The following is a 15,576-nucleotide window of genomic DNA, read 5'->3' as shown; positions in this document are numbered from 1 at the left end:
AGCAATAAAGTAGAAAAATTAAATATAAATATTAAAATGAATATAATAAGTGAGGCGCACAAAAACATGCAGCTTACAGTTTTATTCACTAGAGTTTACAGTATAATTAGAGTGTACAAACAGCAGCTGAGCTTGCAAAGGAAATAAATGAATGCAGAATATGTATGATATAAAAATACATTCCCAGTACAGCTGTAGCTGTGGAAATATCCTTGAGAAGGATACCTACATGCCGTACTATACATACTCCAGGGGCATCATAATTGCTAAGTGACCCTGCACCTTAACCAGATGGTGAAAAGATAAGAAAATTCTAAAATATGCTGTTGTGATCCTTTCACGTCAGGTTCGAGTAAGAATCCACCTCAGGAGCGTAAGGCCACACCAACCCCCAGAGAGATGAGTGCCACCAAGTCCCCCCTGCCTGGTGTGGCAGAGCAGCAGGCCTCTCTGGCTTCCTATGAGCGACTGTTGCAGGGTCTCGGAGCTGCAGACGTGTACCGGGGACAGATCCCCCTTGCCTTCGATCCTGCAGCACTGCCCCGTGGCATCCACATTGACCCAGGTATGACCACAGTCACATTATATTAGGTGAAACTTGAATGATCTCCATGGGAAATGGGTTATTGTTGCAGCACATTATAGCCAACCAAGGTTTTAACACAGAGATATGAATAAAATATGTATGTACAAAATTAAAATATGTGAAAAAAAATAAATAAATAAAAGGGAAAGGGAATGTCACCCTTGATCTCTGAAAACCACATAATTGTAAGTGTTCTGATTTTAAGCTGTAGTCATTTGGTCCTATATGAATGACAAACACTTCCTACTCTTCATACACAGCCTACTACTTGCCTCGCCACCTAGCCCCAAACCCGGCCTACCCTCACCCTTACCCCTACCTGATCCGTGGCTTTCCTGACACAGCAGCCCTGGAGAACCGCCAGACGCTGTTCAACGACTACATCACCTCCCAGCAAATGCACCAGTGGCCTGCAGCTGCTGCCATGGCTGCCCAGCGCTCAGACATGCTGAGGGGCCTCTCTCCACGAGAACAGCCCCTCCCTCTGCCCTATTCTGCAGCCCCACGCGGTAAGGCTCATGTCAGGCGCAGAATTCACAACATACACACACATGCATTCACTCACACACTTGCTTTATGCTGCATTCATATTGTAGCTGTTTAATGTACATGGTAAAATGGGTGTTTTTACTTTCAATAGAATAACAGTGGTAAAGTCTGCCAGCACTGGTTGTAAATGCCGCCTTATGCACCTGCACATAGAACTTGATGACACGAAGTTGAGTTTTCCAAAAGCTTGCCCTCTACCACAGTAGTTAAGACCAGATATTTAAAAGCCTCAATAAGAGAGTGCACATATACTGCTGAATCTGTCACACCACTGTTATATCAAAACTTTGGCACGCATAGGCTACTCAGTAATTTGTTTGAAACCTTCATCACGATCAGTCTGTGTTAATTTGTATGCCAAATTAAACCATTTGGGTTTAGAGTCAGCAGAAGGTTGTTCTTTTGAAAGCCATTACTCATATAAGGAAGTGAAACTGAATGACAGCTGGGTTAGCACTGCCCAGGTTTCATTTACTTTCCCTGTGAACTTCAACTTCTGCTAACAAAAACAAAAACAAAAACATCAATGCTAGTTTAAAGAGACGCAAAACTATTGAATTATTGAGATGCTTGCGCCCAGTCAAATAAAGCAGAGATGTTGCAAACCACAGTATTATAGGGTCAGTGGTCAATGGTTAAGATTCTATCAATAGCAGTGCTATTTCCGATACTGTTTATTCATACCAGTAATTGTCGACATACTTATCTATATTCCACTGATGTAACTGAGCGTGACTGTGAGGTAGTCATTCTGTGCAGGTAGTCATGCTTCATCACACATCACTGGTTATTGCTACTTTTGATACATTTGTGGTTTCAGACTCTTTTTGACCTCAAACCAAGCATGAACCAAGGTGTTTTCCCTGTACAGCAGAAAAATATGAATAACCAGAATTAGATTTTATGCACTACTAGTTCACCCAGGTTGGTTTCTCATTGGTATAGGACAACAGAGTTTACTTTTCCAACCTGAACTCCACTATTTTGAAAAGGCGACTCACTCTTACAAAATCTGATTCTTATCTTAGCGATAATGTGGGTTTCCCTGCTTTGATGAAATTATTTCTGGTCCAAATATCAGCTTTACCAAGGTAAAGCTGATTCCCCAGCATTAGCAGCTGTGAAGTCACATAGTAGCTCAGCGGAAACAGCTTGTCAGAGAGGGATAGATGATCAACAAATCAGAGAGTTCCGATTCGTTCTCTGATTACCTTGTTTGGTTCTTGCCACTTAAGATGCTTCATTTGAATTTTTAGATCTGCTTTTTAACGTGTTCTTGAGACTGGCTTATATGCTTTAATTAATCTGCAGGAATGCTTTGCTCATGGTTGGCTGTATACACATATGAATGAAAGGAGCTTTAAATTCATAAGTGTTTGCTATGTAAAGGAAGTCACTTCAAAAATTCATCACTGTTTCATGATGTGGCAAGCTATCTTACTATTAGAATGTAAGCCACTTTATAAAACATAGGGGTCTTGGTGCAGCTTACAACTTTGTGTGTGTAATGTAGGCCTGCATCAGTAACCCAGCCTGGTAAAACAGGCGCAGGGAGAGCAATATCAGGAAGAAGAGAGTGGTGGGGGCGAGATATGGAGAAAGGAGAGGACAGAGCAGAAGTGATGAAAAATTAGAGGAGATGAAAGAATGGAAGGGAAAGGCTTAGGGGGAAAGCGTAAATCACGAGGAGAGGGAGGTACAGAAATAAAATGAGAAAAGTGGAATGACAAAGCTAGCAATGCATACGGAAAGAACAGATGGATGGAATCCAAAACAGCTGGACCTCCCCAGGTTTCAGACATGGCTGTTTTTGTGCACATGGAGATTTTGGCCTCAGGTAAGCCTGAGATCCCCTGTGAAACGTGCACTGCTGCTGCAAGTAATCATAGGGCAAACACTGACTCTTGTATCAAAATCACTGTGGCAAAAACAAGGCAGTTTCCTGTTGCAGTTGACCGATATCTCACAATTCCAACCTGTATGTGAACACAGCATTACACTTTCATACAGCTGCATACGCCGGGCCGTTGGCTGACCTTGGTTGATCAGCAGTTAGATCTGTAGTCTTTACCCTCCTTTTCTTCTCCTTCCCAGGGATCATCGATCTGTCTCAGGTGCCACACTTACCTGTCCTGGTCCCTCCCTCTGCAGGGGCAGCTGGCTCCCCAATGGACCGCATCACCTACATCCCTGGGGGGAGCACCGCCTTCCCTGGCACGCCTTACACCACCTCCCCCATCTCACCCGGTACAGCCCACACCAGCAAACTCACTCATGAGACAATTGTTTGTACCTTGGTTGATCTTTAACAGAACATTTTTTTCTGTTTTTTTCTTTTCCTGCACAGTTGGCTCTTCACACATAAACAAGATGCAAGGCACGCCCTCATCTGCGGAGCGCGAGCGTGAAAGAGACCGTGAGCGAGACAGAGAGAGGGAGAGGGACCGGGAGAGAGACAGAGACAGGGAGAGAGAGAGGGAGAGGGAGCGTGAACGGGACCGGGAGAGAGACCGTGAAAGAGAACGGGAGAGAGAGCGCGAAAGGGAAAGAGACCGGGACAGAGAGCGGGACCGGGACAGAGAGAGAGAGCGGGACAGAGAGAAGGGCGGATCTCATGGAAATGTGGAGCACGCCCCTATCTGGAGACCAGGTGTGGAAGAGTTTTCACTTTACATTTTGCAAACGACTTCAAAATAAAGTGAAATACCAGCGACACTCAATGCATATGGTGCATGAGGAATGTATACATATAATTTCAAAAGGATTGTAGTTTAAAGATGATTATATTCATTTTTCCTAGGTACAGAGCACAGCTCAGGGGGTAGCAGTAGCAGTGTGAGGCCTTCCCACTCATACAGCCACCAGCACTCCCCAGTGTCCCCTCGCACCCAGGAGAGCGTGCAGCAGAGACCCAGTGTCCTGCACAACACTGGGGGCAAGAGCCTTTCAGTCAGCGAACACTCCAGCTCTGTGCTAAGGTAAGCTGCGTTTACAAGGGCAAACATTATGGCATTTCTCAACGTGAGGCCAAGCCTAATGAGCATGCTGCAGAAAGGACATCCTCTTGATTGTCATGTTTACTGATTCTGTTTTGTTTTGCCTGCCAGGTCCATGCCCTCCGGGTCAACCCGCTACCCAGGCTACCCCAGTCACCTCCAGAGGACAGGTGTGCCCCCTGAGGGTTACCCACCTGGCATCGACTCTAGTGGAGCCAAAGAGCTGAGCCGAGATGGAGGCAAAAGCAGGGGAGGTCTACCCAAGCACGCTCAGGACCAGCATGGGCCCTCCAGTAAATCTGACCCCAAGCTGTCCAGCCCCAGCCCAGGGGGAATTTACCCAGGGTCCTATTCCCTGGCTCCAGGCCGACCCCCACACCTGCTACCCCCCCAGTCGGATAACCCCCCTGGCCGTGGAGAAAGCGGTACACCTAGTAGGGAAAAGACTCAAAACAAACCGGTGTCCGTTCAGGAACAAGAGCTCCGAGCACTCGGTAAGACCACCATGACTGCGGCCAACTTCATAAACGCGATTATCATGCGTCAAATTTCTTGTGAAACGGGGATGCCAGAGACGGGCTCGCTTGTTGCCAGCAGCGCCACTGATGGTAAGACGCTCTGGATCCCAGGGTCCCCTCATCACCCAGACCCTCCCCCGTCCGTCTGTGGCCTATTGCACGCTGTGGTGGTTGGCATTATCAAATCAGTCCAATTCATTGACTTTTTTTTTTCGATGCTATACTATTTTGCTTTTTCCTATTTTATGGAGCTATCAGTTTTGTTATAGACTTAAAGACCACCAAGGGTTCCCTCTGGAAAACTAAAAATTTAGCCTGGACGAATTGGATATTACTCTGTCTGAGATTAAGAGAAACGAGGCAAGCTTGATAGGAGCAGATTATTAAAGTTATTATGGCAACCAACTCAACACAGTTGGTGTTTGATTTTCCATGAAGAAGAGCAAGATCCTAGGTGCCCTTTAAGGTGTCATTCTGCGGAAGTTAAACTGGTGGGACATTAAGGCAGAATATCTTTTGCTGCTTATTTTCATTTTCTTTTCATTCAGGATGTGACTTGAATATAACATGTGGCACCCCTCCTCCCCCCCAATGTCTGCCGCTAACTTTTGTATATTAAACTCATTTTATGCACTTAAAAAGACCTACCACTTAATACTACAGATTTATGCAAATCCGTAAGCTCTAATTATGAGAGGCTTTTGTATCCCTATAATTCAAACATTTTCATTCTGGAATTATTTGTACTTTTACATTAGTATTAGTACTACATGGTTATTTGGGTAGTCTGTACCTTATCGTTCCTTTATATTTTCTGTTAAGTTCACAGACACGTTGCACACATTGTACTGGTGCAGAACTTTGGACAGTGACCATATGCAACCCAGGTGAATAATGAGGTGACTTTACAGTCAGAGTGACAGTCTCTTCAAATAAATATCGTTGTGAATAACAAGGACGAGTATGCCAAATTAGCCTTTCAGAGCAGAGAATCTACTAAAAGTCTCACCAACCACCAGACAGCCTCCCAGGGGTCCCAGACAGCGCCGATGTTGCACAGGACGAGGGTGGGATATGCGAGAGACAGGGCCAACACTTTTGGGGAACTGAAAATTTCAGCCATCCAGGGGGAGGGGGATGCTGCAGCTTCTGGCCTCCAAATCTCTGCATGTCCTTATTTACGCCTCACTGTAATTTATGATGATTGTTTTGTTTTGTTTGTTTTCTCCATACGCCAAATGCTCAAAACATCTCTCTCAATCAAACCTCTGAGAGGTTGTCCATCATTAGGAGTGTGATTGTTTTGTTGTGTTCTGCTTGTCAAGCTATGTACTACATCTGTATTTATTTATTTATTTCTTACATGCCTGTAGGGCAAGTGACTGCATGCTGAGCTCAGCTGAGTGTTGTGGGGTAATATACTCCTAAATTTAGAGTAGTCTACATGTAGCATGCTTCTCAAAACAGATATGATATTCATAGAAAGCCTTAATGAAAGCACATCACCCTGCAATTGGCATGCTTTCACCAAGCAGTGACTATAAAAAGAGATATGCAGTCCATCGAAGCTGTTATTGAAATGGACCCAGAGTCTCTTTTGTACTGTAGATAAAAGACAGTCTGTAGTCTCTCTGGGAGACTCTCCTCCTCAGGTTATAGAGTAAATGAGTCCTTTACCATGCTGGACCTAGATCACGCTCTCCTTAGATGAGTACTGTAGTGCAAATTATTGTAAGAAAACACACGCAGACTAATCTTGCACAAATTAGGAGAGAATATTGAAATGGGCTTGCGGCGCTCTCCAGAGCATGATGGTTGAATATCTTCAGATGAAAAGTTGAACAATAATGGCATATGGCTGAGAATGGCTGGGTCCATTTCGAGTGCTTGAACACTGCATTCATTAGGTGTCATTTTCTTTTGTTTTTTCTTGCAAAGCCTGCTTGTCTATGAAACAATGTTTTTCTTACTTGTTGTTTTAGCTGTCCAATATCAGACAGTGGCCTTTCATACATGAGTTAGAAAGTGGCCATTTTCTTCAGTTTTTTTTTTTCTTTCATGTTTGAGGCATAAACACTAAAGCAGTCAATTTTAGGGCCATTTCTTGCCAAAGTTATGCTTGCTGGTTCACATGGAGGTCTATCCTTAGAGCAGAGTGCACTGTAAATAAGTCATTTGAGATCTGAAGTAGCTTGTCACATCCAGCACTGTCATATATATTTATAGCATTTTAGGAGGAAAACTTGCCCTTTGAGCTTTTATGTGTAGATACCACTTGAAATGTTTAAAGGATGTGCCAACTCTAAGTCCTTAAGGATGGATAGACATTTTTGAAACATGCAAGTTATTAACAGTATATTGTAGAGTTCATGAACTTATCCTCAAATAGAATATAAAACTAACCTGCCCCCTTTTCTTCTCTTCTCCTCCTTCTTTTTCTTCTCTTCGTCTTTTTTGTGTACCGGATTGTGTATGTTATTGTACGTGTCTACATTTGTATGTGGGGCGTGTGTGCGCGCGCGTGTGTGTGTGTGTGTGTGTGTGTGTGTGTGTGTGTGTGTGTGTGTGTGTGTGTGTGTGTGTGTGTGTGTGTGTGTGTGTGTGTGTGTGTGTGTGTGTGTGTGTGTTCTCTGGGTGTATCTTGAACTCTCAGCTCAACAGAAGATGGGTCCCATAGAGCAGCATGGTTTGTACCGGCCTCCATCAGAGGAGAGGCTGTCCCCGGGCCCGCAGCCCCCGTCCCTCTGTGTTACAGGCAGCCAGAGGGTGGTCACCCTGGCCCAGCACATCAGTGTAAGTCCATTTAAAGGCTGTGATACCCATGACTTCAACAGCACAATGACATGTGCTGGTGTGTTTACCCAGTTGTGCACAGTATTCCCTCTAATGTCACATACTCTTTGAGTGCATTGTCTTGTTGTCTTTCTATCATGTGTATTAGCAGCACCAATGTCAGCAACACAAAATCCTGTACATTTGCTGTACTAGTGATTGGTGATTGAAGTAAATTAAATTCAAACTTGGACCAGAAAAGCAGATAGAATTTGATTTCCATTCGTGTGTGATGTGAATGCGTCATTATGGCTAACAGGAGGTGATAACTAAAGACTACACCAGGCAGAGCCAGCACCAAGAGCAGAACTACCATAGCTCCCCTGTCCTGGACCTGACCCGTCCACCCAGTGCCCCTCAGCTGCCACCCTCCTCCCAGGAGTCTGCCCAAGGGTCCCGCTACACTCCAGAGGGCCCTGGGGTAGAACGCAACCGAGACCGGTAAGAACTGTATTGCATCTCTATTTTACATGATGATTTCAGAGGAACAAATGTATTACATCTGTCGCTTGGGCGATATCATTAATATTATGGTGTTGAATGTTGGCTTTCTATTGTTAGAATTTTTTTCCAACCTTTTTTTTTATCAGCACTGTTTTGAGCTGAGCATGTATGCACTTTTTCAACAACATTTTGCTGCACATGCATACAGTTCCATACATTGACATCAGGGAGCTGTTCAGTACAACCACAGTCTGCACTGCTGGCCACTGAGCCGCTCCACTGAAGCAATTGTTTGGGGGTTAAGTGCCTTGCTCAAAGGCCGTGTGTATTAATTGAGGGAAGAGCGCTGATCATTCACTCCACCAACCCACATTTTCCTGCTGATCTGGGGATAGAACTGGCGAACCTCCGGCACCAGGCCACCGCTTTCACCCTTAGACCATGGCTCACGGGCCTTGCCCCATCTTATTGGTTGCTTCTATAGTGTGTGTCTGTGTTTTCTCCCAAGGTCTCCCCCTCAGCCCAAGACATCGCCTGTCAGTGTTTCTAATGATGGCATTGAACCGGTGTCTCCTGCTGGAGCCATCTCTGAACCAGAAGTCCCCAACGAGCAGGGAGAGCCAGGGTAAGACCTCACACAGCCACAGAACTGTACACAAACAGTTTAGATGTCACTCACATATAATCCAGGGGTAGCTGCAGATTACCCTCATGGGTTTTATTGGCATACTTACGTGCCACATGGAGGAGGTTTACCACAGCAAAGTTTTGACAATCAAAGTCAAGTCAGTAATGTTTCTGTGACTAACTTACCAGTTATCATCCGACTATGTTAAATAAACAAAGACAAGGAAACTGAATTTACATAAAAAACAGAAAGCAAAACGCTTAAAGTTGTGCAAACCTGAATAAAGTTACATATCTCAGAGTGAATTTCCACATTGAGATATCACATGTACAGAACTGAGCACCACCAGTCAGGTCATAATATTTTTATTTATTTATTATTATTATTTTTTTTTTTCTCCAGTTTTTGTGATTATTCCTTTGCATAATGTTTGGGTGCTAGATTAGTATTTGTATGTTGACCTGGCATTCTGTGCTTTCCCCCTACAGGATGGGCTCCCGTTCACCTCCCAACGCCTCACAGCCCCCGGCCTTCTTCAGCAAGCTGACTGAGAACACATCTGCCATTGTCAAATCAAAGAAACAGGAGATGATCAAAAAGATGACTGTGGTGGGAAGTGACAGCGACTTCAGTAAGTCTGATCTCACCACTTCCATCTCACGCAGAGCGGGCATCATTTTTTTTTTTTTAGCTTTTTTTTTAAAGCCTTGTGTGATTTAACAAAGAATGGGCTCTTATGAAGAAACCATGTTCACACTTTCAGATCCTGGTCAGCCTGGAACAGAGATCTTCAATATGCCAGCATCTACCACTGCAGGTAAGATTTAGCTGCCTCATAAATTATCAATGGAGAGGACAAGTGAGAAGACAGCCTTTCATAACACACTTTTGTTGTGCAAATGTTTTAGTAAGCCTGTAGTGAATGTGTGCAGAGTGAAGGGTAAACAGGGTCATACCTCCCTTGGTCACTGTGTCTACAGAGTGTGTTTGGGCAGGTTATAGGTAGTAAGAACAAGGTTTGGGTCACTGTAGGGCAGTAGCCACTCACTGGACAAAGAGAAAGAAAGAGAGAGAGAGAGAGAGAGAGAGAGAGAGAGAGAACAGTAGTTATTTAGAGAAGTTCAGCCCTACCTCCTCCTCTCTGGCCAGCCTCTGGAGACTCCTAACCCATATAATGGCCACTGATAGACTGAAAGCTGCGTTGGCACAAATGCATTGGCCCCTCCCACACTGCGGATGTGCTGACTGTTTCATTCTTCACCTCTCCTTTCTTGGCTCTTGTGCTGCTCTCAATCAGTGTTTTTCTTTGTTTTCTTTGCATTTTTTCCCTGCTTTTTTTCTTTTCTGGTCTCTGTGTTTCTCCCAGTCTTTATATTCCTCTCAGTCACAGAACCATATCATTCAGTAGTGTCACCCCAAAGAGACAGTCATTATCCTGCTTCTATCCCAATATCCTTTCTGCTGCCTTTCTTTTTATCTCTTACATCCTCTCTGATTACTCTGGTTCTGTCTTTACTTTTCTGTCCCTCTAACTTGCTTCATATCCACCTTCTTTTTTCAGGACCTGTGAGCATCCGCAGCCACCCAGCTCCAGAAGCCTCTGGTAACTCAATAGGCCTGGAGGCCATTATAAGAAAAGCCCTAATGGGAAAATACGATGACCAGGCCGAGGAGCGCTCACCATCGAACACTCTGAACCCCATGGCTGCCAGTGTGCCTGCCTCTATGCCTGTAGCTGACGGACGGACCGAGGACTCTTTCTCTCAAGGTGTGACATCCCCAAACCCTCTTTTTGTTGCATCACAATATATCCTGCTCTTCACTGTGCCAGCTCACATTACAGAAGCAGATTGCACTTGGCTCATGACAATAATTATTTCCAAAAGAAAATATGTTCATATACTGTTCTCTCAGTTTTGTGCTTCAGGGTTTCAATGCACAGCTTTTGCCTGGGGCCTATGTAATGTGCTTAGAGTGAACATGACTAATCCACCTATTCCAGTAACTGTCAATATAAAAAAAAACTTTTACTAATTACAAATCTCACAAGCAGCATATACGAATGGTAGATACAGTGAGACCTCAGTAAATTAATCAGAGAGATGTGACTCATCCTGTGTAGGACATTACACAAGATGAGTCATTCACATTAAGCATATAATCATCATCAGATGACAGCCTGGGGTGCTGTTGTAGATAAATGATCTCAGTGTTAGATGTTGAAGACTCTGAAAGTATTTAGATAAACAGGTTTCACTTGACAATAAAGTAAAGTCAGTATCCCATGTTACTTTTTGATCCTGTTGATATTTTAAGGAAGATGCTTAACAATTGAACTATCCCTTTCCTTATTTTAAGTATATCTTAACCCCAGTTTGAACAGGAGTGGTTTTACTAGAGCAGGTCCTCCTGTAAGTGAGACCTGTAAATTATCCCACCAGCATGCACCTAAAATTGGAATTTAGGTTTAAATTTGCAACCTCTGTCTGCAGGTGGGGGGAAGTCCTCCAAGGGCAGTGGGCGTTCCAATGGGCGGAAGGCCAAGTCACCCGGACCAGGCCTGTCAGGGGGGGAGAGACCCTCCTCTGTTTCTTCAGTTCACTCAGAGGGAGACTGCAACAGACGAACTCCCCTCACCAACCGGGTTTGGGAAGACCGGCCCTCCTCCACAGGTATAAAATCACTTGTGACTTTGACGTGCTCATGTGAAACTGATTTAATGTGGTAATCCGTTGTTGTTTCCTAATTTTACAACATAAACTTTCAATGTAACTTAAGTTAACTGTCACTAAGAGTTCATTGGAGAACCAGCAGAAAAAAAACAGAGAAAAAGAAACAGGTCTTATAGCACAAGAGCAAATTCTTATTTGATAGTTTTATTGGGGAATAAGAAAATGTCAGTTTTATGACATTTCAACAAGTGTGTTGGCTCTTGTTTTTGCAGGTTCAACACCCTACCCATGCAACCCGTTGACAATGCGGTTCCCCAGCGGGATGGTGTCAGCTCCCTCCCCCTCCTCCGGCCAACCAGGGGCGCAGGGTCAGGGTTCGGGACCAGGACAGGGCCGATCCTGGGAAGAGGAGCCCAAGCCTCTGCTCTGCTCTCAGTACGAGACGCTGTCTGACAGCGAGTGACCCGAGATGCTACCGTAGAACAGCACCCGCTAACAAGTCCACCACCTCTGCGCTGCTGCAGACACAGACAAACACACATGCGCACACACACATACACGCTGACACAAGCATACACTCACCGAGGCATATGCGCACCTCCCCGCACCATTCCACTCTGCATTTCCTTTATCGGTCGCAAGGATTGCGTTGTGTGGCCCCTCCTCCTTTCACACAACTGAGATGCCAAGCACCAACATGCTGGAACACTGCTGCTCAGTGTGTGTGCGTGTGTGTGCCAATGTGTGTACGCTTATGTGTTATGCACTCACTCCAGGACTACTCTAAAGGACAAATCACTTTTTTTTATTTTACTATTTTTCCTCACTGGCCTTATCAATATGGACATGTTGACCTTGCACCATTCAGGTGTACTACTCTAGTGTGCTTACAGTCTGTAGAAGGGACTCGGTGCTGATGCTGAGCTTGTGCTGTTGGTCTCGTCTGGAGCTCCGTCAGCCTCGTGATGGATGCTCGAGACAGATTTCGACCTCAGATCTGCTCTCAGAGTGGAGGGCGCTCTTGGCAGTCCCATGCCCTTCTACATCCCAGTACAGCGGACTCCAGGTGCAGGCGGCCTGTGCACTGCTACCACTACAAGAATAACACGCGAGGGACGGGAGGAGAATCATCATGTTTTCTTGTTTTGGTTCTTTCTTTTCTCCTTTTTAAATCCAGTCAGTCCAGTCCTGTGTTTTGAAAGTGAGCCGAGACCTTTAGTACATTTCTGATGGTGAATTTTTGATGGTGTCATTTGTTGTCTCTTTTCTGCAACAATATATCTTTTTTGGGCGGTGGTGGGGAGGGTTGTTATCGGGGAGGGTGGGGGTCACGTCATTGGTTTACAGGGTAAACATGCTGTTCATTGCTGATGTCATCGTATTTTAGGTAGGGTCTCGGAGTGCAGCGAAGGCATGTTGTCTCCAGGCATCCACAGGGGAGGGAGAGAGATGTTTTGCCAGATGGATGGCACTGAGACAAGTGACACTTTCTCACTGTTTTTATATTAACCATGTCTGTGTTTGTTGAAACTGTTCTTTGGATGTTAAGCACTTAGTTGTCAATCTGTTCACAATGGCATTTTTAAGAATCTGTGTTTCGGGGCCGGTTTAAGGAAAAAGAAAACATGGACTCAACAAGAGCATAGAAATCCCACTGTGGAGGTTTCCTCTCTCTAACAACCTATCAGTTTATTTTGGTCTTGCCACCTTTATTCTTTAGTGCTCCCACACTCAAGCGACAATCACATTTGAGTGAAACGATGACTTGGCTGCTTTGAGCAGGTGGAGACCAACCTTAAAGCTGCTTCAGGGCAAATTCCTCAACATCACAGTTGGAGTTTGCTTGCATTAAAGAGGTGACAAATAAAAGCCATCTTTCTATGACCCCTGGTCCACGGCAGTGTTGGCTTCAGCTGGCCTGCTACAATCCCGTCTAGGAGCTGTTGTGACGGTGTGACCTCTGACCTTTTATTGTCTAGTGGAGGAGCCGGGTCTGCACTCGGCTTCCTTATCTGGGCAGATTTTGTACAGTTACGAGATTTCTAGTGTTAAGTGCCATTTATTTTACATAAACAGTACTGAAGTTACCAAGTGACGCACAAATTTTCTTTTCTTTTTTTTTTTCTTTTTCTTTTTTTTTTTTTTTTTCCCCATGCCAGGGTTTATACATGTCCACGCAGGGAAGGTTTAAAACATAGCAAATGAAACGTCCTCTTTTCTTAAATTATTATTATTTTTTGTGTGTATGTGCGTTGTTTTTTTTTTTTTTTTTTTTTTTTGGTCCCTCCCAATTCATCACAGCCCCAACTGTTCTGCTCAATTTGGTTTCTTTCTCAACCAGACAGGGTCGTGTGACAGCACAGGTCACAAGGCTTTTGTGTATCCAATATGAAGACCTGCATCGAGTTTGAAATACTTCCTCCACTTCGACAACTATGATGTACTTAAAGTGTACTTCAATACATGCGTGTGTTTTTACAGGCTAGAGGGAATGTTGAGTTTCAGGCAGAGGCAGTCGGGGTAGTTGGATGTAATACTGACATGCTTAGGTTTTACTTGCAGTATTTTAAAGGCCACCTCTCTGTAACTGATGGGGTGCGTGGGAATGTCTATGGCTTGTGACTTTGTACAAGCAGGGGCAGATTTTGTCCCGGGGACTGCAGTCAAGTGACCTGTTGAGCAGTTTAAGAGAGACTCGACCTCTCTAGCTCCAGTCCAGTTTTTGTCACAGCGGAGACTAGTTGGTCATAAACAAATATGACTGTTATCGGACTACCTCCTCTCTTTTCTTCATCCTGCCTGTCGACGGTGAGGCATCCACCATGTCAGGCTGACACACCGCTCATCCCAGCCATGTTTTAGCTCCGATCTGTAAAGGTGGAGACCGATGGAGAGTTTGTAACCTCACCAGGCAAGGCCTCTTCACCTGTATATTCAGGTGAGATTTGTTGAGAATGTCATGGGAAAGAGACTAAGCCATATCCAGGTGTTCCCTCAACATGATGTTGGACTAATAAGTTGTTTTAAGTACTCTGAAATGAAATTTTAACAATCACACACCCCTCTCCTGATTTCTTTTTGTTCTTGCACCTATGTCTGTCTGCATTACTCATAAATGTTTCATTTGTAATCAAAATAATCATTCAAAGCAACACAGAAACAAATTTGATCGGTGATGTTTTCCCTGGACTGTCCAAGGGGTGGGGGGATGGGGAATTGACATAAACAGTACATTGTTCAACCATATTGTGCATTTTTTTTTTATTATAACCCACTGTATAATAGCAAGGATTGTATATAGAACTGAAGAGATGTAAATATTTATGTGGCTTGCTTCAAGGTTGGTATTTACAGAAAAAAAAAAAAAAAACTATTCACACGGTTAAATTCTACATGCCCACCAGCAAGCTTTGTGGATAGCAGTGTAAAAATGAAAAACAAAAAAGACACTGCCTTAATGTTTAAATAAAAAGCTTATTGCCATTGAAAATCGTCTGTTGTTTTTATTCAGTCTTGATTATATTCGCTGATTGTATACAGTATGTTAGACATTCTGATGTTCATTTTTGCCTGGTAAGATAGTTCCTAGTAGGCCTAAGGTAATGGAGTGCAGTCACCACAAGTGGGTGCTCTAAGCCCGTATTTGATGGTTACCCCAGTTGTCTGACAGCTGATGGCACAGTGACCAGTACAGGAATAAGATACGTGGCATTTTGTCCGTCTAAATGTAATGATTTGGGTGCTAAAATTGACAGCAGACAGTGCAGCCTGCTGTACTGTTTAACGCTGCACATAAACCAAACGTGGCAAAGCTCAACGTTTCCAGTGAGGCGTTGCTGCCTTGCTTGGATACAACTGTCGTGTTTGTCAGTTGCCACATGAGCTGATCTGCGGTCGCAATATTCGGCTCTTATGGAGGTCACACAGCTTACACAACTCCCTTGAGGCCAAACACACAAGCACCGCTCCGCTGCATGAGGTGATAATGTTGTGACATCCAGTGGGCAGCCACCTTGAGAATAAAATTTACTCTGATTAGTTGTACCATCTCTAAATATAAAGTCTAATACTGACTAATACCCCCTCCTGCTGACTCTAACAGCAAAGTGAAGGACCAGAATGCCCTTGGCTGCCTGGATGAAAATAAAAAATCTTTTTTGGAAGGACAAAACAGTCCAGAGCAGATAATGGTCCCTTAGATCCTGACTGAAGCCTGGCTTCCAGTGGTAATGATAACAGAACAATGTCAACTGTTTTCATTAGAGGCAAATCCTCCTCATTTAGCCTTACAATGTCCACAGAGCACAGGCTTATTCAAACATCCCTCTATATGCTGCTGGGCTAATGATCA

At 44.2% G+C, this 15,576-nt stretch overlaps 1 protein-coding gene across 10 annotated transcripts in view; it reads left to right on the top strand.

Annotated features, from left to right (window-relative positions):
* ncor2 (nuclear receptor corepressor 2) overlaps positions 1-14,642 on the top strand; it is a 99,940-nt gene extending 85,298 nt beyond the window's left edge. For 6 of the 10 annotated variants that reach the window (XM_030059428.1, XM_030059430.1, XM_030059435.1 and 3 more), the window contains 14 exons: positions 347-565; positions 847-1,095; positions 3,230-3,382; positions 3,483-3,785; positions 3,936-4,113; positions 4,243-4,739; positions 7,303-7,442; positions 7,741-7,922; positions 8,434-8,550; positions 9,042-9,184; positions 9,317-9,370; positions 10,115-10,321; positions 11,046-11,225; positions 11,498-11,688. In XM_030059428.1, the coding sequence (XP_029915288.1) occupies positions 347-565; positions 847-1,095; positions 3,230-3,382; positions 3,483-3,785; positions 3,936-4,113; positions 4,243-4,739; positions 7,303-7,442; positions 7,741-7,922; positions 8,434-8,550; positions 9,042-9,184; positions 9,317-9,370; positions 10,115-10,321; positions 11,046-11,225; positions 11,498-11,688 (2,813 nt within the window). Of the gene's footprint in view, positions 1-346; positions 566-846; positions 1,096-3,229; positions 3,383-3,482; positions 3,786-3,935; positions 4,114-4,242; positions 4,740-7,296; positions 7,443-7,740; positions 7,923-8,433; positions 8,551-9,041; positions 9,185-9,316; positions 9,371-10,114; positions 10,322-11,045; positions 11,226-11,497 lie in introns of all 10 variants that reach the window. The other 4 variants (XM_030059429.1, XM_030059434.1, XM_030059437.1 and 1 more) reach the window with 4 other exon arrangements.
* Positions 14,643-15,576: the final 934 nt, after the last annotated feature.

This window comes from Myripristis murdjan, chromosome 9 (genome assembly GCF_902150065.1).
Source record: "Myripristis murdjan chromosome 9, fMyrMur1.1, whole genome shotgun sequence".
In the NCBI taxonomy this organism is placed as follows: Eukaryota; Metazoa; Chordata; class Actinopteri; order Holocentriformes; family Holocentridae; genus Myripristis; species Myripristis murdjan.
The sequence above is the reverse complement of the archived record's forward strand: the minus strand, read 5'-3'. Positions and strand labels throughout refer to the sequence as shown.